This window comes from Pseudophryne corroboree, chromosome 6 (assembly GCF_028390025.1).
Source record: "Pseudophryne corroboree isolate aPseCor3 chromosome 6, aPseCor3.hap2, whole genome shotgun sequence".
Lineage (NCBI taxonomy): Eukaryota > Metazoa > Chordata > Amphibia > Anura > Myobatrachidae > Pseudophryne > Pseudophryne corroboree.
In genome coordinates this window covers 363605045-363628821 of record NC_086449.1, presented here as the reverse complement: position 1 = coordinate 363628821, position 23777 = coordinate 363605045, and the positions used below count along the sequence as shown (strand labels likewise).

General features: G+C 49.5%; 1 protein-coding gene across 5 annotated transcripts in view; it reads left to right on the top strand.

The window, feature by feature from the left end:
* IMPDH1 (inosine monophosphate dehydrogenase 1) overlaps positions 1 to 23777 on the top strand; it is a 133815-nt gene that overhangs the window by 45539 nt on the left and 64499 nt on the right. For all 5 annotated transcript variants that reach the window (XM_063926682.1, XM_063926681.1, XM_063926679.1 and 2 more), the window contains 2 exons: positions 22767 to 22973; positions 23607 to 23694. In XM_063926682.1, the coding sequence (XP_063782752.1) occupies positions 22767 to 22973; positions 23607 to 23694 (295 nt within the window). The remainder of the gene's footprint in view (positions 1 to 22766; positions 22974 to 23606; positions 23695 to 23777) is intronic.

The window sequence follows — 23777 nt, the reverse complement described above, 5'->3', positions numbered from 1 at the left end:
GGCTTCTTAGGCTACTGGACACCATTAGCTCCAGAGGGATCGACCGCATGGAACCGGCCATTGGTGTTCGGTCCAGGAGCCGCGCCGCTGGCCCCCTTACAGAGCCAGAAGCAAGAAGAAATCCGGAAAATCGGCGGCAGAAGACATCAGTCTTCACCAAGTTAGCGCACAGCACTGCAGCTGTGCGCCATTGCTCCTCATACACACTTCACACTCCGGTCACTGAGGGTGCAGGGCGCTGGGGGGGGGGGGGCGCCCTGAGAAGCAAATACACCTTGGCTGGCAAATATATCACAATATATAGCCCCAGAGGCTATATATGTGATAAATACCCCTGCCAGAATCCATAAAAAAACGGGAGAAAAGTCAGCGAAAAAGGGGCGGAGCTATCTCCCTCAGCACAATGGCGCCATTTTCTCTTCACAGTGCAACTGGAAGACAGCTCCCCAGGCTCTCCCCTGTAGTTTTCAGGCTCAAAGGGTTAAAAAGAGAGGGGGGGGCACTAAATTTAGGTGCAATATTGTTTATACAAGCAGCTATTGGGGGAAAAATCACTCAGTTAGTATTAATCCCTGCATTATATAGCGCTCTGGTGTGTGCTGGCATACTCTCTCTCTGTCTCCCCAAAGGACTTTGTGGGGTCCTGTCCTCAGTCAGAGCATTCCCTGTGTGTGTGCTGTGTGTCGGTACGGCTGTGTTGACATGTGGGATGAGGAAGGTTACGTGGAGGTGGAGCAGAGGCCGATAAATGGGATGTCGTCCCCTGTGGGGCCGACACCAGAGTGGATGGATAGGTGGAAGGTATTAAACAACAATGTCAACTCCTTACAAGGCTGGATGATGTAAAACAGCTGTGGGACAGCCGGCTTCTCAGCCCGCGCCTGCCCAGGCGTCTCAAAGGCCATCAGGGGCTCAAGAAAGCGCCCGTTACCTCAGATGGCAGACACAGATGTCGACACGGAGTCTGACTCCAGTGTCGACGAGATTGAGACATATACACAATCCACTAGGAACTTCCGTTACATGATCTCGGCAATAAAAAATGTGTTACGCATTTCTGACATGAACCCAAGTACCACATAAAAGGGGTTTTATTTTTGGGGAGAAAAAGCAGCCAGTGTTTTGTTCCCCCATCAGATGAATGAATGAAGTGTGTAAAGTAGCGTGGGTTCCCCCAATAAGAAACTGGTAATTTCTAAAAAGTTACTGATGGCGTACCCTTTCCCGCCAGAGGATAGGTCACGTTGGGAGATATCCCTTAGGGTGGATAAGGCGCTCACACGTTTGTCAAAAAAGGTGGCACTGCCGTCTTAGGATACAGCCACCTTTAAGGAGCCTGCTGATAAAAAGCAGGAGACTATCCTGAAGTCTGTATATACACACTCAGGTAATATACTGAGACCTGCAATCGCATCAGCATAAATAGTGCTGCTGCAGCGTGGTCTGATACCCTGTCAGATAATATTAATACTCTAAGACAGGGAAAATAGTTTGCTAACATAGAGCATATTAAAGACGTCGTCTTATATATAAAGGATGCACAGAGGGATATTTGCCGGCTGGCATCCAGAATTAATGCAATGTCCATTCTGCCAGGAGGGTATTAGAAACCCGGCAGTGGACAGGTGATGCTGCCTATAAAAGGCACATGGAGATTCTGCCTTATAAAGGTGAGGAATTGTTGGGGATGGTCTCTGGGACCTCGTATCCACAGCAACAGCTGGGAAGAAAAAAAAAATTTTTTTTTTTTTTTTATTTTATTTTTTTACCTCCGGTTTCCTCACAGCCTAAGAAGGCACCGTATTTTCAGATACAGTCCTTTCGGCTTCAGAAAAGCAAGCGGGTCAAAGGCGCTTCCTTTCTGCACAGAGACAAGGGAAGAAGGAAAAAGCTGCACCAGCAGCCAGTTCCCAGGATCAAAGATCTTCCCCCGCTTCCTCTGAGTCCACCGCTTGACGTTGGGGCTCCACAGGTGGAGACAGGTGCGGTAGGGGCGCGTCTCGGGACCTTCAGGGACCAGTGGGTTTGCCCACAGGTGGATCCCTAGGTTCTGCAAATAGTATCACAGGGATACAGGCTGGAGTTCGAGGCGACTCCCCCTCGCCGTTACCTCACCTCAGCCTTGCCTACTGCCCTCGGAGAAAGGTAGTACTGGCGGCAATTCACAAGCTGCACTTCCAGCAGGTGAAATCAAGGTACCCCTCCTTCAACAAGGCCGGGGTTACTATTCCAAAATGTTGTGGTACCGAAACCAGACGGTTCGGTGAGACCCATTCTAAAATTGAAAGCCTTGAACACTTATATACGAAGGTTCAAGTTCGAAATGGAATCGCTCAGGGCGATTATTGCAAGCCTGGATGGTATCACTGGACATCAAGGATGATTATCTGCATGTCCCTATTTACCCTTTTCACCAGGAGTACCTCAAAATTGTGGTACAGGATTGTCATTACCAATTCCAGACGTTGCCGTTGGTCTGTCCCCGGCACCGAGGTATTTACCAAGGTAATGGCCGAAATAATTATCCCGTACTTGGACGATCTCCTTATAAAGGCGAGGTCCAGGGAGCAGTTGTTCGGCGGAGTAGCACTATCTCGGGAAGTGCTACAACAGCACGGCTGAATTCTGAATATTCCAAAGTCGCAGCTGGTTCCTACGACGCGTCTACTGTTCCGGAGTATGGTTCTGGACACAGAACAGGATAAAAAGGGTTTCTCCCGGAGGAGAAGTCCAAGGAGTTTTCGTCTCTAGACAGAGACCTCCTAATACGTATACAGGTGTCGGTGCATCAATGCACGCGAGCCCTGGGAAGGATAGTAGCTTCTTACGAAGAAATTCCATTCGCCAGGTCCCATTCAAGGATTTTCCAGAGGGATCTGTTGGACAGGTGGTCCGGGTCGCATCTTCAGATGCATCGGCGGATAACCCTGTCTCCAAGGGCCAGGGTGTCGTTGTTGTGGTGGCTGCAGAGTGCTCATCTTCTAGGGGGCCGCAGATTCGGCATACAGGACTGGGTCCTGGTGACCACGGATGCCAGCCTTCGAGGCTGGGGGGCAGTCACACAGGGAAGAAACTTCCAAGGCTATGGAAAAGTCAGGAGACTTCCCTACACATAAATATTCTGGAACTAAGGGCCATTTACAATGCCCTAAGTCAGGCTAGACCCCTGCTTCAACACCGGCCGGTGCTGATCCAGTCGGACAACATCACGGCGGTCGCTCATGTACACGTCGGGGCGGCACAAGAAGCAGGATGGCGATGGCAGAAGTCACAAGGATTCTCTGATGGGCGGAAAATCATGTGTTAGCACTGTCAGCAGTGTTCATTCCCGGAGTGGACAACTGAGAAGCAGACTTTCTCAGAAGACAAAGATATTGCGCCAGGTCAAGGACCCTCAGGCGATAGCTGTGGACGCTCTGGTAACACCGTGGGTGTACCAGTCGGTGTATGTGTTCCCTTCTCTGCCTCTCTTATCCAGGGTAATGAGAATAATAAGAAGGAGAGGAGTAAGAACTATACTCATTGTTCCGGGTTGGCCAAGAAGAGCTTGGTAACCAGAACTCCAAGAAATGATCTCAGAGGACCTATGGCCTCTGCCACTCAGACAGGACCTGCTGCAGCAGGGGGCCTGTCTGTTTCAAGACGTAGCGCGGCTGCGTTGACGGCATGGCGGTTGAACGCCGGATCCTGAAGGAAAAGGGTATTCCGGAGGAAGTTATCCCTACGCTATTTAAAGCTAGGAAAGAAGTGAACGCTAACCATTATCACATCATATGGCGGAAATATGTTGCGTACTGTGAGGCCAGGAAGGCCCCAAAGGAGAAATTTCAGCTAGGTCGATTTCTGCACTTCCTACAGTCAGAGGTGACTATGGGCCTACAATTGGGTTCCATTAAGGTCCAGTTTTCGGCTCTATCGATTTTCTTCCAAAATGGAACTGGCGTCACTGCCTGAATCAGCCTCCTTTTGTGCCTCTAGGGGCATCGTGGGACCTCAACGTGGTGTTGGGTTTCCTAAAGTCACATTGGTTTGAGCCACTCAAAATCGTGGATTTAAAATATCTCACGTGGAAAGTGGTCATGCTTTTGGCCTTGGCTTCGGCAAGGCGGGTGGCAGAATTGGCGGCTTTGTCATGCAAAAGCCCCTATTTGATTTTCCATATGGATAGGGCAGAATTGAGGACTAGTCCCCAGTTTCTTCCTAAGGTGGTATCAGCTTTTCACTTGAACCAACCTATCGTGGTGCCTGCGGCTACTAGGGACTTGGAGGACTCCAAGTTACTGGACGTAGTCAGGGCCTTGAAAATTTATGATTCCAGGACGGCTGGAGTCAGGAAGACTGACTCGCTATTTATCCTGTATGCACCAAACAAGATGGGTGCTCCTGCTTCAAAGCAGAGTATTGCTCGCTGGATTTGTAGCACAATTCAGCTTGCGCATTCTGTGGCTGGCCTGCCGCAGCCTAAATCTGTAAAAGCCCATTCCACGAGGAAAGTGGGCTCTTCTTGGGCGGCTGCCCGAGGGGTCTCGGCTTTACAACTTTGCCGAGCTGCTACTTGGTCAGGGGCAAACACGTTTGCAAAATTCTACAAATTTGATACCCTGGCTGAGGAGGACCTTGAGTTCTCTCATTCGGTGCTGCAGAGTCATCCGCACTTTCCCGCCCGTTTGGGAGCTTTGGTATAATCCCCATGGTCCTTACGGAGTCCCCAGCATCCACTAGGACGTTAGAGAAAATAAGATTTTACTCACCGGTAAATCTATTTCTCGTAGTCCGTAGTGGATGCTGGGCGCCCGTCCCAAGTGCGGACTGTCTGCAATACTTGTATATAGTTATTGTTAACTAAAAGGGTTATGGTTGAGCCATCTGTTGAGAGGCTCTGTTATGTTCATACTGTTAACTGGGTATAATATCACGAGTTATACGGTGTGGCTGGTATGAGTCTTACCCGGGATTCAAAATCCTTTCCTTATTGTGTCAGCTCTTCCGGGCACAGTATCCTTACTGAAGTCTGGAGGAGGGTGATAGTGGGAGGAGCCAGTGCACACCAGGTAGTCCTAATTCTTTCTTAGCTGTGCCCAGTCTCCTGCGGAGCCGCTATTCCCCATGGTCCTTACGGAGTCCCCAGCATCCACTACGGACTACGAGAAATAGGTTTACCGGTGAGTAAAATCTTATTTTTAAACCTACCGGTAAATCTTTTTCTCCTAGTCCGTAGAGGATGCTGGGCGCCCGTCCCAGTGCGGACAACATGCTGCAAGACTTGTATATAGTTATTGCATACATAAGGGTTATGTTACAGTTTTGATCAGTCTTTTTTTTTTTTAACGATTTTCTTTATTTACACCAAGAGAGACTGCAAAATCAACATCACATGGTACAAAAACAATGTCATAATAAAGAGCACTCAACAGTCTTCAAGGCGTCAGTTTTCCAATTTTTTGTATATAGTTAAACATGTAGTAACATTTCTCCTCGAGAGGGGAGCGTATAGGTGGGGTAACTGGGAACAACAGCGGGTAGAGGAAAAGGGGAGGGGGGAAAGGGGAACAAAAAAGAAATAAGAAGGGGAGAAAGGGGGCTTCAGAGCTGTTCTATGCTCCAATGGGGGCACAACAGCTGGGGTATCCATAAACCACACATGCACTACAAATCACATAGGATAAGCGTACCTGCAGGGCATGTATCTGTGCACAGTCACAGCGGATTCGAGAGTGCTTGCTTGCTTGGCGGTGTCCAGAGGGAGGGCCCGAGTGGATCCCATTCGGGGGTTAATGGGGTGGGGTCAGAGGACAGGCCTGAGTCCCGTTTAAGGAAGACCGCGCGGCTATCCAGGGACCCCAAACTAATTCAAATTTGTGGGGACAGTCATGCAGGTAATAGGTGATTTTTTCCATATTGGCTACGAACCAGATATGGTTGTTCAGGGCGGGGATCGTGGGCGGGGCGGGGGATTTCCAGTTTTTGGCAATCAAAGACTTAGCCGCTACTAATATATGGGAAATTAATTTATTCAGTAGGGGGTCAAGGTCCGGGATCGGACGGGCCAACAAGAACATCCATGGGTCTAGTGTAAGTTTAAGCCCAGTTATTGAGTTCAATATGTCCAGTACTTTTTTCCAGTAGGTAGCGATACGTGGGCATGTCCACCAAATATGGAGGAGAGTGCCCCGTAGGCCGCATCCCCGCCAACATACCGGGGTGGCAGAGGGGAACATCCGGGATAGTTTATCTGGTGTATAGTACCACCGGTAATACAATTTATAGGATGTCTCCTTGAGTCGGGTAGAGATCGAGCTCTTGGCGATGCCCTCTCGTACCTCCTCCCAACAGGATTCGTCGGGGGGGGGACCCAAGTCCCTCTCCCACTCCCGCTCGTGGCGGGTCTGCAGCCCAGAGAAAATCCCAACCAACAGGGTATATATTTGCGATATTAGCCCTCCGCTTACGGGCTTTGCAAGACATAACGACTCATAGGGTGTGAGGTCCCGCTGGGCATCAGTCTGCGGCAGGGATAGGAGGAAGTGACGAAGTTGGAAATATTCAAAGAAGGGAGGAGAGAGTGAGGGGAATTTAGATTTGATATCGTCTAATGACATCCATTGGCCTTGTAGGGATAAGTCGTGGACCACAAGGATCCGGGCATTAAACCAAGCCGTAAATTTACGAGGAGGGACCCCGGCAGGGAAAGCCGGGTTGTCCCAGATGGGTGTAAGGGGGGAGTGTGGGGAAGATAAGCTGTATTTCGTAATAGCCTTGTGCCAGGTAGACAGGTGAAACTTAAGGGAGGGAGGGATGTCCCTGTGAGCCAGCAGATGTGGTTTGCCCAGGCCCCACAGCGAAGCCATCGAACGGATTCCCATAGAAAGTGCGGTAAGATCAACCCAGGCAATACTGCCACGGGGCGCATATGAGGCCACCATTTGGCTAAGATGGCTGGCCAGATAATAGAATTTGATATCGGGGAGCCCTCGGCCACCCGCAGAGCGAGGGAGCCGAAGTGTATTAAAGGCAATCCGTGGGGGTTTGTCGTTCCATACAAACCTCACAAATGAGGCCTGGGCATCCCTGAGGACCTTCTCTGGCACCCTCACAGGTAGGGTTTGGAATAGATATAGAAGTTGTGGCATGATTGTCATTTTGAGGGCAATTATCCTACCCAGCCAGGATATGATGTGTGTCCTCCACCTTGTCAAATCTGATTTAATCTTGCTCAGTATTCGCGGAAAATTTTCAGAATATAGGGAGTTATAATGGGAGGTGATATAGACACCTAGGTACTTAATCTTATTGGTCTGCCATCGTAAGTCATAGGAGGACTGCAGGGAGCGCCTGAGGTCTCCAGGGACGTGGAGCAACATGGCTTCGGATTTAGAATAGTTTATTTTATATCCTGAGAGGGAACCATATTCCTCTATTATTTCGTATAGGGCGGGGAGGGATGACTGCGGCTGGGTTAGGGATAATAAGACATCATCAGCGAAGAGCGAAATCTTAGACTCCTTTGAGCCCATCTGCACTCCTCGAACATTACTGGACTTCCTTATCATGGCTGCCAATGGTTCAATGACCATGGCAAACACCAGGGGGGAGAGAGGGCATCCCTGTCTAGTTCCATTAGCCAATGGGAAGGAAGGGGACAATATCCCGTTGGTGAGGACTTTTGCTATTGGGGAGGAATAGAGTGCAGAGACCCCCGTCAAAAATTCCGCCGATATCCCGAATGCCTGGAGAGTCTGCAGTAAGAACGGCCATGAGATACGGTCGAACGCCTTCTCTGCATCGAGTGATAGAATAATAGATGGGGTTTGCCTATTATTCAACAGGTGGATAATGTCAATTGCTTTCCTAGTGTTGTCTCTGGCCTGGCGTCCTGGGATAAATCCCACCTGGTCGTAGTGTATCAGTTCAGATAGCACACCATTAAGGCGGGTGGCCAAGATCTTTGCATAGATTTTAATATCAAGATTCAATAAGGATATGGGGCGATAATTAGCACAATTTCGTGGGTCTCTGCCCTCTTTATGTATGACTATTACTCTGGCCTCCAGCATAGTACTTGGAAATGGGGCGCCATGTAGGACTGCGTTAAACAGTACTCGAAGATGGGGGACCAACAGGGGTGCAAATTTTTTGTAGTATGAGGCCGAGAAGCCATCAGGGCCAGGGGCCTTAGAAGATTTAAGGTTTCTCAGGACGGCCGATATTTCCTCCTCCGTGATGTCTCTATTCAGGTCTACAGAGTCTGTGGCAGACAGTTGGGGGAGATCGGCTCGGCGTAGGAATTCTGAGATTAACGCATCAGGAGGGTCGGGACTCGGGGTCTTGGGGTTTAAATTATATAGCTTGGTGTAATAATCACGGAATATCTTGTTTATGCCCTCTGGGTCATATGTAGGTTCCCCAGATTCAGTATTTATCGCTAGTATATTATTACGGGATCTTTGTGCTCTGAGGCGGGATGCCAAGATTCTGTCGGCTTTATCGCCTTTCTCGTAGAAGGTCTGGTTAAGCCTCTGGAGAGTCTTCGCCGTGCGTTCTGACAGGGAAAGTGATAGTGCGTTCCTAGCCTCTAGTAGGGGCGCTAAGTTAGACGAAGTGGGAGAGAGTTTATGCTGACGCTCAAGGGCCTGGAGTTTCGTAGAGAGGGAAAGGAAGCTGAGCTCACGGGATTTTTTGAACCTAGCCGCCTGGCTTATCAGGTGGCCTCGGAGAACCGCTTTGTGTGCTTCCCACAAAGTAGTTGGGGAAATCTCTGGGAGGTCGTTAAGAAGGAAGTAATCGGCTAGGCAGACTTTGATTTGAGTGGCGACTTCCTGATTGTGTAAGATGGAGTCGTTCAGACGCCAGGACATGGGGGGAGGGCGTGGTGTAATAGATTGGAGATCGGCAGTGATAGGGCAGTGGTCAGACCATATCATAGGGAGAATACTGGCAGATTTCAGTTTAGAGGAGATATCCCGGCTGAGTAGGATCATGTCAATTCTAGAGTAGGTCTTGTGTACAGAGGAATAGAAGGTGTAGTCTCTGGTCAGTGGTTCAGATACCCTAAAGGAATCAAATAGTAAGTGGGTTTTCAGAAGGTCTAGCAGAGCTAGTGACGCCACAGTCGGTCTGGAGTAGCGGGGGGACCGGGGACTGGGAGGGGATGACCTATCTAGGGAGGCATCTAGTACCTCATTAAAATCTCCAGCCATGATGACTTCTCCTCTACCGAATCTAGTTAGTTGTGCACCTAGTCTCCCGAAGAATGTAGCTTGGTTTTGATTTGGGGCGTATATATTTATTAGGGTACATATGGTATCATTCAGCTTCCCCACTAGAATAAGCCATCTACCCGCTTTATCTGCATGACTGTCCAGCAATTCAAACGTAAGGTGAGCCGCTATCAGGATAGAGACCCCCCTCTTCTTATGTGTGGCATCGCATGCATGAAACGTAAGGGGGTAAGCTTTGGATTTTAGGTCAGGGTGTAGGGATTTCTTAAAGTGAGTTTCCTGTAGGAAAACTAAGTCACCTTTGGCCTGCTTAAGGGAGAGGAAAAGTTTGGTGCGTTTGTTAGGACTGTTCAAACCTTTGACGTTGTGCGAATAGACTTTAAGAGCCATGTTCGACCGGGTCTCGAAACGCTTCACCACCTCCCTCCGGACACCGCAACCCTACGAAAATCCAGGACAAAAACAATATGAATGCATGCAGTATATGGTCGGTATTTATACATTGGCGGACAAAGGAAAAGAAAAAACACATATACCGAGTTGGAGATAGAAACAGGAAGGACAGAACGTGGGAAAGACAGGGAAAAGAGGAAAGTTGGAGGCCAGAAAAAACGGCATCTGGCCATACGTGCCGGTCAAGGGGAAACCAAGGGGGGTCACAATGTGACATCGACCGGTCTAGGGTATAGGACCCATTTGTGGGGACGCGGCCTGGCCGAGCCAGACGTAACATGGGTAGCGGGCACTCATTACAGTGCCCCGAGTCTGGGAATCTACCTTAAGGGGAGTATATGCGAATACAGCTGCTCCCCCATTCCACCTCCTCCTAAATTATCTAGCAAAATAACAGCGGCCACTGTGGGTCGCTGTATCTGAGCAGCAAAACATTTGGTGCGGGGAGGCGGGACAAAGTTGGGGCAGGAGCAGGGGGAGGGCATATCTGAAAAAAAGTAAACACACACATAGGCGATATAGGATAGCAGAGTAGAATAACATTTAAGCTGGACTGTCCTCAGGAGTCGTGGCCAACAGAGGCGGATTTCCGCGTTGAGGGGACCCGTGTCCAGTCGCGATTCAGGGATCGTCTCGGAGTGTCGGCCGTTTCTACAGAAGGAGCTTCATTTAACCGCATTGGAGACTCGGGCATGGCTGGAGATGGAGTGACGCCTAGGTTGCGGAGGAGATCTTTAGCCTCGGCTAGGTCCCTAGCCGAGTGGAGGCGGTTATGATGCCATACTAGTATGCGAAAGGGGAATCCCCATCTATATCGAATGCCCTTGTCGCGTAAAGCCATAGTGATGGGACGGAGTTCCTTTCTTTTGAGTAGTGTACTAGGAGCAATGTCCTGAAATATTTGAAGGGAATGTCCTAGAAAGTCCAGCTTGGGAAGCTTCCTAGTCTCCCGGAGCAAGTCCTCTTTAGCCGAATAATAGTGGCATCGGAGTATAACATCTCTGGGTTGGGCTTGGTCTTGAGATCGGGGGCGGAGAGCCCTGTGGGCCCTATCCAACAGAAACTGGTCTACCGGGGTTGAGGGCGAGAGATGAACAAACAGTTTCCTGAGAAAGCCGGGGAGGGAAGCCATATCAATTTCCTCGGGGATCCCCCTGATGCGAAGGTTATTCCGTCGCGCCCGATTATCCTGGTCCTCCTGGTGCTCCAGGATTAGGCGCATTTCTTGTCTCAGGGTATGGACGTCATCCTCTAATCCCTGCTGAAAAGCGGCCACTTCATCCATTTTGGACTCCAAGTGGTCCGTCCTGTCCCCCAGGTCTGTGATGTCGGCTTTAAGAGAGGTAATAGCGGTATGAACCTCCGCCTGTACCGCCTGTACAGATTTCCTTGTCTCCTTGATTTCGCGGAAAAGCATGTGGAGATCCTTACGGGTCAGAGGAGAATGGTCGGAGTCCTCCGAGTCTGATACGTCAGGTTGTGACGCAGCCTCTTGTCCTGATGTTTTGGTACTTGAGTAGGCATATTTTTTCAGGCTCGGGGTCGCCGTTGCCCCCTGTTGCTTTTTGTTGCCTTTAGTCATGTTGAGCATGCGTGTGTATATGTTGATTAGAGCGAATCGTTGCAGCGGTGTGTTTAAGGCGGTCCCGGTGGTGGGGAGGGAGCAGCTTCAATGTTGTGACATAGGCGACTCCGAAACTCAGGGCATATCCCGATGTATCACATTATGGGCGATAGAGTGTTCAGCCTGCAGCTGGAATCAGGCATAAGGGCTGCCAGTAGGTGGAGCTCCAGGCTCAGAAATCAAGGGTGCAGCAGAGCATAATAAATGAGGGATAGATTTTGTGGTAGAATACCCTGGGCTGGTGAAGAATCAGGGCCAGAGGGACCCTTCCGGTCTTTTTTACTGTAGGCCTGGGTGGATTGGGCTGTTCTAGCTGAGCCTGCGGTGGGGGACAGTGAAGTACTGCCAGGCGACGGGCTCCGGGCACAGCGGGCCTCCCGTTCTATTTCTGCAGGTCGGGGGTGTATGGATGAAGTATCCTACAAGGGTCAACATAGGGGGGCTCCTATCCGCGGACCAGCCGACACACAGGGTCCCCCAGTCTCACCTTTGGCCGCCGAGGGCCGCACCCGTATCCCTAGCTTCTGTAACAAGATGGCCGCCAGCCTCCACACTGTCTTCCGCAGGCCTGCGTGGTGGATCCTGCAGGGTGTGGGAATATGTAGTACAGGTGGTCCCGGTGTAGCGGGGAATCGCCGCCGCCGACGTCCGTCGCCCAGTGGGGGGGCCTGCCTCCGGCCTCCGGCGGATCGCGGCAGACGCCACAGCCCCCTCAGAGCTCCGTGCAGGCCGCCGCCCGCTTCCGATCCCTCTCTCCGGCAGACGATAGCGGGGCACTGCACTTGTAGTGTCCGCTGGTGAGGCCGCAGTGTGGTCAGCAGGTTGTAGTCTTTCCCGCCGGGTCCCGTCGTCCCGAGCGGGGTCTGCTCCAAAATCCAGCCCCCGGCTTGAGCTCAGCACCTAGGCCCCAACCCGCAAGGAGGCAGGAGGCCTCCTCCGGCTCCGGGACTCGGCTTAACAGATGCAGGGGGGATTAGTTAAGGCAGCTGGAGTGGATTGGATCCGTATATGGGCCCGTTAGGGGTCGTTATAGGGCGTTTTTGGATCTGGAATCAGGAGCTCTCCTCAGGCACGTCCTTCCAGTCTGCCCGTCAGGCCACGCCCCCCCAGTTTTGATCAGTCTTGACTAATGCTGTTTGTTTCATGCTGTTGACTGGTTCGTATATTCCAGGTTATACGGTATGGATGGTGTGGGCTGGTATGAATCTTGCCCTTAGATTAACAAAACCCTTTCCTCGTACTGTCCGTCTCCTCTGGGCACAGTTTCTCTAACTGAGGTCTGGAGGAGGGGCATAGAGGGAGGAGCCAGTGCACACCCATTCTAAAGTTCTTTATAGTGCCCATGTCTCCTGCGGAGCCCGTCTATACCCCAGGGTCCTTACGGAGTCCCCAGCATCCTCTACGGACTAGGAGAAAAAGATTTACCGGTAGGTTTAAAATCTTATTTCTCTGACGTCCTTGTGGATGCTGGGTACTCCGTAAGGACCATGGGGAATAGACGGGCTCCGCAGGAGACTGGGCACTTCTTTAAAGAAAAGATTAGGTACTACATCTGGTGTGCACTGGCTCCTCCCTCTATGCCCCTCCTCCAGACCTCAGTTAGAATCTGTGCCCGGCCTGAGCTGGATGCACTTAGTGGGCTCTCCTGAGTTCACTATAAAGAAAAGTATTTGTTAGGTTTTTTATTTTCAGTGAGATCTGCTGGCAACAGACTCACTGCTACGTGGGACTTAGGGGAGAGAAGCAAACCTACCTGCTTGCAGCTAGCTTGTGCTTCTAGGCTACTGGACACCATTAGCTCCAGAGGGATCGAACACAGGGCCCGACCTCGATCGTCCGTTCCCAGAGCCGCGCCGCCGTCCTGCTTGCAGAGCCAGAAGACGGAAGAAACCGGAGAAAATCGGCAGCTGAAGACTCCGGTCTTCAATAAGGTAGCGCACAGCACTGCAGCTGTGCGCCATTGCTCCCACAGCACACCACACGCTCCGGTCACTGGTGGGTGCAGGGCGCTGGGGGGGGGCGCCCTGGGCTGCAATTAGTATACCTTTGGCACAAAAAAGCACATAATACAGTGTATAACACTGTATATGTGCAGAAACCCCCGCCATTAATGTTATAAAAAGCGGGAGAAGCCCGCCGCTGAATGGGCGGGGCTATCTTCCTCAGCACAGCCAGCGCCATTTTCTCTTCACAGCTCCGCTGGAAGGACGCTCCCCAGGCTCTCCCCTGCAGTATACACTACAGAAAGGGTAAAAAAGAGAGGGGGGGCACATAAATTTAGGCGCAAAATTGTGATATAAGCAGCTATAGGGGGAAAATTCACTTTGTGTATAGTGTATATCCCTCTGTTATATAGCGCTCTGGTGTGTGCTGGCATACTCTCTCTCTGTCTCCCCAAAGGACTTTGTGGGGTCCTGTCCTCAGTCAGAGCATTCCCTGTGTGTGTGCGGTGTGTCTGTACGGCTGTGTCGACATGTTTGATGAGGACGCTTACGTGGAGGCGGAGAAGGTGCCGATAAGTGTGATGTCGCCCCCTGCGGGGCCGACACCTGAGTGGATGGATATGTGGAAGGTATTAACCGACAGTGTCAACTCCTTGCATAAAAGGTTCGATGACGCAGCTTTGGGACAGCCGGCATCTCAGCCCGCGCCTGCCCAGGCATCTCAGAGGCCGTCAGGGGCTCAAAAACGCCCGCTACCTCAGATGGCAGACACAGATGTCGACACGGAGTCTGACTCCAGTGTAGACGAGGATGAGACAAATGTACAATCCACTAGGGCCATCCGATGCATGATTACGGCAATGAAAAATGTGTTGCACATTTCTGACATTAACCCGGTTACCACAAAAAAGGGTATTATGTTTGGGGAGAAAAAGCAGCCAATGACTTTTCCCCCATCTGATGAGTTAAATGAATTGTGTGAAGAAGCGTGGGGTTCCCCAGATAAGAAACTAGTAATTTCTAAGCGGTTACTAATGGCGTACCCTTTCCCGCCTACGGATAGGTTACGCTGGGAGACATCCCCTAAGGTGGACAAGGCGCTCACACGCTTATCAAAAAAGGTGGCACTGCCTTCTCAGGATACGGCCGCCTTAAAGGAGCCTGCAGATAGAAAGCAGGAGGCTATCCTGAAGTCTGTGTATACACACTCAGGTACTATACTGAGACCTGCTATTGCTTCAGCATGGATGTGTAGTGCTGCAGCAGCGTGGTCTGATTCCCTGTCTGATAACGTTGATTCCCTTGACAGGGACACTATATTGCTAACCATAGACCATATTAAAGACATAGTCTTATATATGAGAGATGCACAGAGGGACATTTGCCGGCTGGCATCTAGAATTAATGCAATGTCCATTTCTGCCCGGAGAGTATTATGGACTCGGCAGTGGACAGGTGATGCTGATTCTAAAAGGCACATGGAAATTTTGCCTTATTAGGGTGAGGAATTGTTTGGGGACGGTCTTTCGGACCTCGTATCCACAGCAACAGCTGGGAAGTCGACTTTTTTACCTCAGGTTCCCTCACAGCCTAAGAAAGCACCGTATTATCAAGTACAGTCCTTTCGGCCTCAGAAAGGCAAGCGGGTTAGAGGCGTCCTTTCTGCCCAGAGGCAGGGGTAGAGGGAAAAAGCTGCACCATACAGCCAGTTCCCAAGAACAAAAATCCTCCCCTGCTTCCACTAAGTCCACCGCATGACGCTGGGGCTCCACAGGTGGAGCCAGGTGCGGTGGGGGCCCGTCTCTGGAACTTCAGCGACCAGTGGGTTCGCTCACAGGTGGATCTCTGGGTTCTACAAGTGGTATCTCAGGGATACAAGCTGGAGTTCGAGACGTCTCCCCCTCGCCGTTACCTCAAATCAGCCTTGCCAGCTACTCCCCAGGACAGGGAGGTAGTACTGGCGGCAATTCACAAGCTGTACCTCCAGCAGGTGATAATCAAAGTTCCCCTCCTTCAACAGGGACGGGGTTACTATTCCACAATGTTTGTGGTACCGAAACCAGACGGTTCGGTGAGACCCATTCTAAATTTGAAATCCTTGAACACTTATATAAGGAAGTTCAGGTTCAAAATGGAATCGCTCAGGGCGGTTAATGCAAGCCTGGAAGAGGGGGATTACATGGTATCACTGGACATCAAGGATGCTTACCTACATGTCCCTATTTACCCACCTCACCAGGTGTACCTCCGTTTTGTGGTACAGGACTGCCATTACCAATTGCAGACGTTGCCGTTTGGTCTGTCCACGGCACCGAGGGTATTTACCAAAGTAATGGCCGAAATGATGATACTCCTTCGAAAGAAGGGTGTTATAATTATCCCGTACTTGAACGATCTCCTTATAAAGGCGAGGTCCATGGAGCAGTTGTTGGTCGGAGTAGCACTATCTCAGGAAGTGCTACAACAGCACGGCTGGATTCTGAATATCCCAAAGTCGCAGCTGGTTCCTACGACGCGTCTGCTGTTCCTGGGTATGATTCTGGACATAGAACAGAAGAAGGTGTTTCTCCCGGAGGAGAAGGCCAAGGAGTTGTCATCTCTGGTCAGAGACCTCCTGAAACCAAAACAGGTGTCGGTGCATCACTGCACGCGAGTCCTGGGAAAGATGGTAGCTTCTTACGAAGCGATTCCCTTCGGCAGGTTCCATGCAAGGATCTTTCAATGGGATCTGTTAGACAAGTGGTCCGGATCGCATCTTCAGATGCATCGGCTGATCACCCTGTCCCCGAGGGCCAGGGTGTCTCTGCTGTGGTGGCTGCAGAGTGCTCATCTTCTCGAGGGCCGCAGATTCGGCATTCAGGACTGGGTCCTGGTGACCACGGATGCAAGCCTCCGAGGTTGGGGGGCAGTCACTCAGGGAAGAAACTTCCAAGGACAATGGTCGAGTCAGGAGGCTTCCTTACACATAAATATTCTGGAACTAAGGGCCATTTACAATGGCCTAAGTCAGGCAAAACCCCTGCTTCAAAAGCAACCGGTGCTGATTCAGTCAGACAACATCACGGCGGTCGCCCATGTAAACCGACAGGGCGGCACAAGAAGCAGGATGGCGATGGCAGAAGCCACAAGGATTCTCCGATGGGCGGAAAATCACGTGATAGCACTGTCGGCAGTGTTCATTCCGGGAGTGGACAACTGGGAAGCAGACTTCCTCAGCAGGCACGACCTCCACCCGGGAGAGTGGGGACTTCATCGAGAAGTCTTCCATCTGATTGTAAATCGTTGGGAAAGGCCACAGGTGGACATGATGGCGTCCCGCCTCAACAAAAAGCTAAAAAGATATTGCGCCAGGTCAAGGGACCCTCAGGCGATAGCTGTGGACGCTCTAGTGACACCGTGGGTGTACCAGTCGGTTTATGTGTTCCCTCCTCTTCCTCTCATACCAAAGGTACTGAGGATAATAAGAAAGAGAGGAGTAAGAACTATACTCATCGTTCCGGATTGGCCAAGAAGGACTTGGTACCCGGAACTACAAGAAATGATCTCAGAGGACCCTTGGCCTCTGCTGCTCCGACGGGACCTGCTACAGCAGGGGCCCTGTCTGTTCCAAGACTTACCGCGGCTGCGTTTGACGGCATGGCGGTTGAACGCCGGATCCTGATGGAAAAGGGCATTCCGGTTGAAGTCATTCCTACGCTGATAAAAGCTAGGAAGGATGTGACAGCAAAACATTATCACCGCATATGGCGAAAATATGTTGCTTGGTGTGAGGCTATGAAGGCCCCAACAGAAGAGTTTCAGCTGGGTCGATTTCTGCACTTCCTACAGTCAGGAGTGACTATGGGATAGTGAAGAAATACCATTCGAATCCATGGGCGCTCAAAGAAAACAAATAAAATAAACGCTCATAGTGTATTAAGCATAAACCTATATCATCAAGTCTGTGACAATCTCTTGGTGAGTCTTGTACCTAATCTGCTGGTCTACTTTTTCAGGAGTAGACAATCACGCTTTTTATGGGGGCTGGATTTCCACCAGTATCCGATATCAGGACCTTAAACTTCTCCTCCAAAAGTGGTGCCCGAAAAGAGAGAAATATAGCCTCCGATAGTGTAACACTTTTTATCGGAGGCTATATTTCTCTTTTCGGGCACCACTTTTGGAGGAGAAGTTTAAGGTCCTGATATCGGATACTGGTGGAAATCCAGCCCCCATAAAAAGCGTGATTGTCTACTCCTGAAAAAGTAGACCAGCAGATTAGGTACAAGACTCACCAAGAGATTGTCACAGACTTGATGATATATGTTTATGCTTAATACACTATGAGCGTTTATTTTATTTGTTTTCTTTGAGCGCCCATGGATTCGAATGGTATTTCTTCACTATCTCGTTAACTGAAGTGTTGGGTGACACTTTTCCATCCATTCTAAGTTCAAGGGCAGCCAGTATTGGCGCACGGTATTTTATCAAATTTTACTTTTCAGGAGTGACTATGGGCCTAAAATTGGGATCCATTAAAGTCCAGATTTCGGCCCTGTCGATTTTCTTTCATAAAGAACTGGCTTCACTGCCTGAAGTTCAGACGTTTGTTAAGGGAGTGCTGCATATTCAGCCCCCTTTTGTGCCTCCAGTGGCACCTTGGGATCTCAACGTTGTGTTGGATTTCCTAAAATCACATTGGTTTGAGCCACTTCAGACCGTGGAGTTGAAATATCTCACGTGGAAAGTGGTCATGCTTTTGGCCTTGGCTTCGGCTAGGCGTGTGTCAGAATTGGCGGCTGTCATGTAAAAGCCCCTATCTGATCTTCCATATGGACAGGGCAGAATTGAGGACTCGTCCCCAATTTCTCCCTAAGGTGGTATCAGCGTTTCATTTGAACCAACCTATTGTGGTGCCTGCGGCTACTCGGGACTTGGAGGCTTCCAAGTTGCTGGATGTAGTCCGGGCCCTGAAAATCTATGTTTCCAGGACGGCTAGAGTCAGAAAAACTGACTCTCTGTTTATCCTGCATGCACCCAACAAGCTGGGTGCTCCTGCTTCTATACAGACTATTGCTTGCTGGATCTGTAGCACGATTCAGCTTGCACATTCTGCGGCTGGACTGCCGCATCCTAAATCAGTCAAAGCCCATTCCACGAGGAAGGTGGGCTCCTTCTTGGGCGGCTGGCCGAGGGGTCTCGGCTTTACAACTTTGCCGAGCTGCTACCTGGTCGGGATCAAACACGTTTGCAAAATTCTACAAGTTTGATACCCTGGCTGAGGAGGACCTTGAGTTTGCTCATTCGGTGCTGCAGAGTCATCCGCACTCTCCCGCCCGTTTGGGAGCTTTGGTATAATCCCCATGGTCCTTACGGAGTACCCAGCATCCACTAGGACGTCAGAGAAAATAAGATTTTACTCACCGGTAAATCTATTTCTCGTAGTCCGTAGTGGATGCTGGGAGCCCGTCCCAAGTGCGGAATTCTGCAATACTTGTATATAGTTATTGCTTAACTATAGGGTTTTTTGTTCTGAGCCATCAGTTTAATGAGGCTCAGTTGTGTTCATACTGTTAACTGGGTATAGTTATCACGAGTTGTACGGTGTGATTGGTGTGGCTGGTATGAGTCTTACCCTGGATTCCAAATCCTTTCCTTGTAATGTCAGCTCTTCCGGGCACAGTTTCCCTAACTGAGGTCTGGAGGAGGGGCATAGAGGGAGGAGCCAGTGCACACCAGATGTAGTACCTAATCTTTTCTTTAAAGAAGTGCCCAGTCTCCTGCGGAGCCCGTCTATTCCCCATGGTCCTTACGGAGTACCCAGCATCCACTACGGACTACGAGAAATAGATTTACCGGTGAGTAAAATCTTATTTTTTACACTGTAGATGTTCACAATAAAGCCAGTATAATGTTATAGGGACTGTGCGCCATTGAGAGGGTGGGGCTTCCCGGAGAGCGGGGCCAGTGGCTCAAAGGCACAATTTCCAGCTGCGGCTGACCTCCAGGCTGCATGCAAGCGCTACTCCTCAACAGACCCTGTTGAATCACCAATTGGTACCTGGGGGTTTTATAGAAAGGGGTGGGGGGGAGGGGGGGGTGCATATAGGTGGCTATACCACATTCTGCCTTACTAAGGCTCTGAATTGTACCCAGCAGAGCACTGCTTTGACTGACGTATTGTGTGCTGGTCTCATTCCTCTGTGTCACTTCATTCAGGTGTCTGGGATTTACTGTTATTTCACAGTCCTGTGTTTTTCGCTGTACTGTTATTTCCCTAAAGTGTGTGTATTTCTGCTGAATCAGAATGTCTGGCAAAAAGACTGTGTCCCTCACGCGACACTAAGTTTTCCCGTTCCCTGGGAGAATCTCTCCTTTGTACACAGTGTTCTCTACATTCACAGGGTAGTAGTGTTCAGGAACCAGTGGTTAGAATCATTCAAAGAAATGATTACTAATATTAATACAGAGTTGGCTACTGCCAGACAAGAGGCAGACCCTTAAGATATCTGTGGATGAGGGCTTCTGACCACAGGCAGGCTCCTCAGCCCCCTCTGATGGTCTCTCATAAACGCACACTCCCACATGTACTCCAATCTGACTCTGATAATGACATGCCAGATTGGGAAGAAGGTGCGGTGGACATGGAGGGGGACAATACTCTGTCTCAAGGTGTGGGGGCCCTAATTTATTCTATTCAATAAGTCCTCAACATACCGGATAAGGAGACAGAACCTGAGGAAGAATTGTATTTTAACATAAAACCAAAATCTTCTGCTACCTTCCCTGTCTCTAAGGAATTAAACTCATTCTTTAAAGAAGCGCGGGTCAAACCCCTAAACGGTTGCTAAATTCTTTCCCTGCGGTTCTTTTGTGTGGCCAGATTTAGAGCCAGAGGTGCCTCCAATGCCGCTAGAGAAAATAGAGGTAGGTGCCATAAACCAGCGGCTGCCTGTTCTCTGGACCAGTTCTTCGGATCCTCCTCCACGTGACTGTTGGCACCAGCTGCAGGGGGAATTTCAGGTGGGTGCTCGGCTTCAACACTTCGCCCATGTGTGGACAAAATCCTGCTGGGACCTGTGGGTGAGGGACCTCATATCCCAGGGTTACCGGTTGGAATTTCAAGCACCCCCTCCTCTCAGATTCTTTAAGTCAAGCTTACCAGTGGCGTACATAAACCGACAGGGAGGTACAAGAAGCAGGGCCGCAATGCGAGAGGTGTCACTGATACTCCACTGGGCGGAAGCCAACGCAAGGGCCATCCCAGCCATATTCATCCCAGGCGTGGACAACTGGGAAGCAGACTTCCTCAGCAGGCACGACCTCCATCCAGGGGGAATGGAGCCTTCACCCTCGGGTGTTTCTGCAACTGGTTCACCAGTGGGGCTGTCCACAGATGGACCTGATGGCTTCTCGTCTCAACAAGAAGCTGCGTCGTTACTGTTCCAGGACGAGGGATCCCCAGGCTGCAGCGGTGGATGCTCTGACATCACCGTGGACTTACCAGTTCGTATACCTGTTTCCTCCAATCCCACTCATTCCCAGAGTTCTAAAAAGACTTAAACAGGAAAACGTTCTGGCAGTTCTAATTGCCCAGGATTGGCCTCGATGTGCCTGGTATGCGGACCTCCTGATCATATCTCTAGAGGAGCACTGGCCTCTACCGCTTCTCAAGGATCTTCTTCAACAAGGCCCATTCGTCTATCCAGACTTACTGTGTTTTCGTTTGACTGCTTGGAGGTTGAAAGAGAGATTCTAAAGAGCTTCCTTCCAGGGTTATCACGACTATGGTCCAAGCCCGGAAGGTGGTCACGTCTAAGCATTACCACTGAATCTGGAAGAAATATGTTTCATGGTGTGAGGGTAGAACATATTCTACGGTGGATTTTCAGCTTGAACGTTTTCTGCTATTCCTGCAAGCAGGCGTGGATAAGGTTGGGCTCCCTTAACGGTCAGATTTCGGCCCTCTCCATAGTCTTCCAGAAGCAATTGGCTGTAATTCCGGAAGTGCAGACATTCCTGAAGGATGTCCTTCGTATTCAACCACCCTTTGTTCCTCCCACAGCTCCGTGGGATCTGTGTGGTCTTGACTTTTCTCCAATCGGACTAGTTTGAAACTTTACACAGGGTGGATTTGAAATATCTTACTTGGAAGACTGCATTGTTGCTGGCTTTGGCCTCTGGGATGCGAGTGTCAGAATTGGGGGGCCTTATCCTGTAAGAGCCCTTGTTTGATTTTTCACGAGGATAGGGCAGAGCTCAGGACTCGCTCACAGTTTTTGCCGAAAGTGGTATCGGCTTTTCACATTAATCAACAGATAGTGGTTCCGGTACTGTCTGACGCATCGGTTGTGCCAGAGTCCTTGGACGTGGTTTGGGCTTTGAGGATTTACGTCAAGAGGACTGCTCGCCACAGGAAAACTGATTCCTTTTGTCCTTTATGACGCTACCAAAATTGGATGTTCTGCTTCTAAGCAGTTCATTGCTTGATGGCTCAGATTGACCATTCAACAGGCCTACGCTTTGCGACATTGCCACTGCCGGTTTCTATTCAGGCTCACTCCCACTAGGTCGGCGAGTTGTTCCTGGGCGGCTGCCCGTGGCGTCTCGGCCTTACAGTTGTGCCGAGTGGCTCCTTGGTCGGGTTCGAACACATTCGTAAAGTTCTATAAGTTCGATACCTTGGCCGGTAAAGACCTTCAGTTTGGTCAGGCGGTTTTGCAGGGGTCTCGGCGCACTCCCACCCGTTCTGAGAGCTGTGGGACTTGCCCATGGTACTAGAGAAAATTGGAATTTATTACCTACCGGTAATTCCTTTTCTCGTAGTCCGTAGGGGATACTGGGCTCCCGCCTCGGTGCTTCATGTTTCCTGCTTAACTGGTTGTAAGTTCTTGGTTGGGTCTGCTGTTGCTGTCCCTATTACTGTTTGAATTCGCATTGCTATCCTTTTGGTTTGGTTAGCGTGGCTATCCTTTCCTGTTGTTGTGTGTTGGTTCGTTACCTCACCGCTGTTATAGGTTTTCCTTCTCTCAAAGTATGTCCGTCTCCTCTGGCACAGTTTTCCTAGACTGAGTCTGGGGGAGGAGCCAGCACACACTGAACATTTCTTAAAGTGCCAGGCTCCAATGGACCCGATCTATACCCCATGGTACTAATCCATCCCAGTATCCCCTACGGACTACGAGAAAAGGGATTACCGGTAGGTATTAAATTCCAATTTCTCCTTGTCTCTAATGATTAATAGTCTATGTACTAATCACTAGTGTATTAAGCTATGTAAATATGTAACATGATACCTTTATTTATATCAGAATCCAAAAATTCGCTTAGAAGGCTTTGGGGTCAGGGCGATGTTTTGTTACACATGATACAAGTTTAATAAGCCATCACTTTTGGGGTTATGGGTAACCTTTTATTTTGGTCATTTGGAGGGGAGATATTTTTATTTTTTGTGAGCTTCCCCTGTTTACGCAGTACCTTTTTTATAAACCTGTATGTACATAATTGGCGTGGCCTTCTCTCTTCACATCCTTTTCTTTCTTTCTGCAGAAGTTCGAACAAGGATTTATCACTGATCCAGTAGTAATGAGCCCCAACCACACTGTGGGGGATGTATTTGAAGCTAAGAACAGACATGGATTTTCTGGCATGCCAGTGACGGAAACTGGAAAAATGGGCAGCAAACTAGTTGGGATTGTCACCTCAAGAGATATAGACTTTTTGACTGAAAAAGACTACACCACTTATTTGAGTGAGGTACTGTATCAGCAACCAGTGTCTGAAGAGCTCATTCTTGTACTTCCCTGTCCTTTTTAATGGCAGTCGGAGCTAATGTGTTTCCCTAGAATTCTGTTTTCCTTTGTTTACGCCCTGTTCAACATTGGAAAAGGGCAGAACAAATTTTGTATGAGAAATGGGTAGGGTTTTTTTATAATCTGTGTATAAGATACCTGTGTGTGTGTGTGTGTGTGTGTGTGTGGGTGTGGTTGTTTGGTTTTTTGTTTTGTTTTTGTTTTGTTTTTTCTTTTTGTTTTTTAAAGAATAAAACCATGTTTGCTTAATCTTTTTTTCTAGAAATGACCATTATTCAGTAGAGCTATACTGGAAATGGGTACGTGAGACCTCATGCATTCACCTGAGCAGAAGTGTGATGGACATTCCTGTGTGTCATCAGAGTCGTGTTGTATTTCTTAAGATCACTATGTTCTTTTTCTAAAATAAAAGATTTAATTTTACCTCTCAACTTGCAAAGTATAGGAAGCAAATATTTCTTTCAGCGTCGCCTGAAAACGAGCATAAATATGGTCCTAGTTCCTCTTTTGGGGTGCATAAAGTAGATATGGTTCTATGGTTCCGTATGTTATAGTCTATATTCTGATTGTTTTATAGGTGATGACCAAAAGAGATGAACTGGTTGTTGCTCCTGCGGGTGTCACACTAAAAGAAGCGAATGAAATACTACAGCGTAGTAAAAAAGGTATGGCCTAATCGCATGGACTGTCGTATAGAAATCTGAAAACTTTCAATGCGAGTGTGTTATAATTTCATACGTCAAAACCC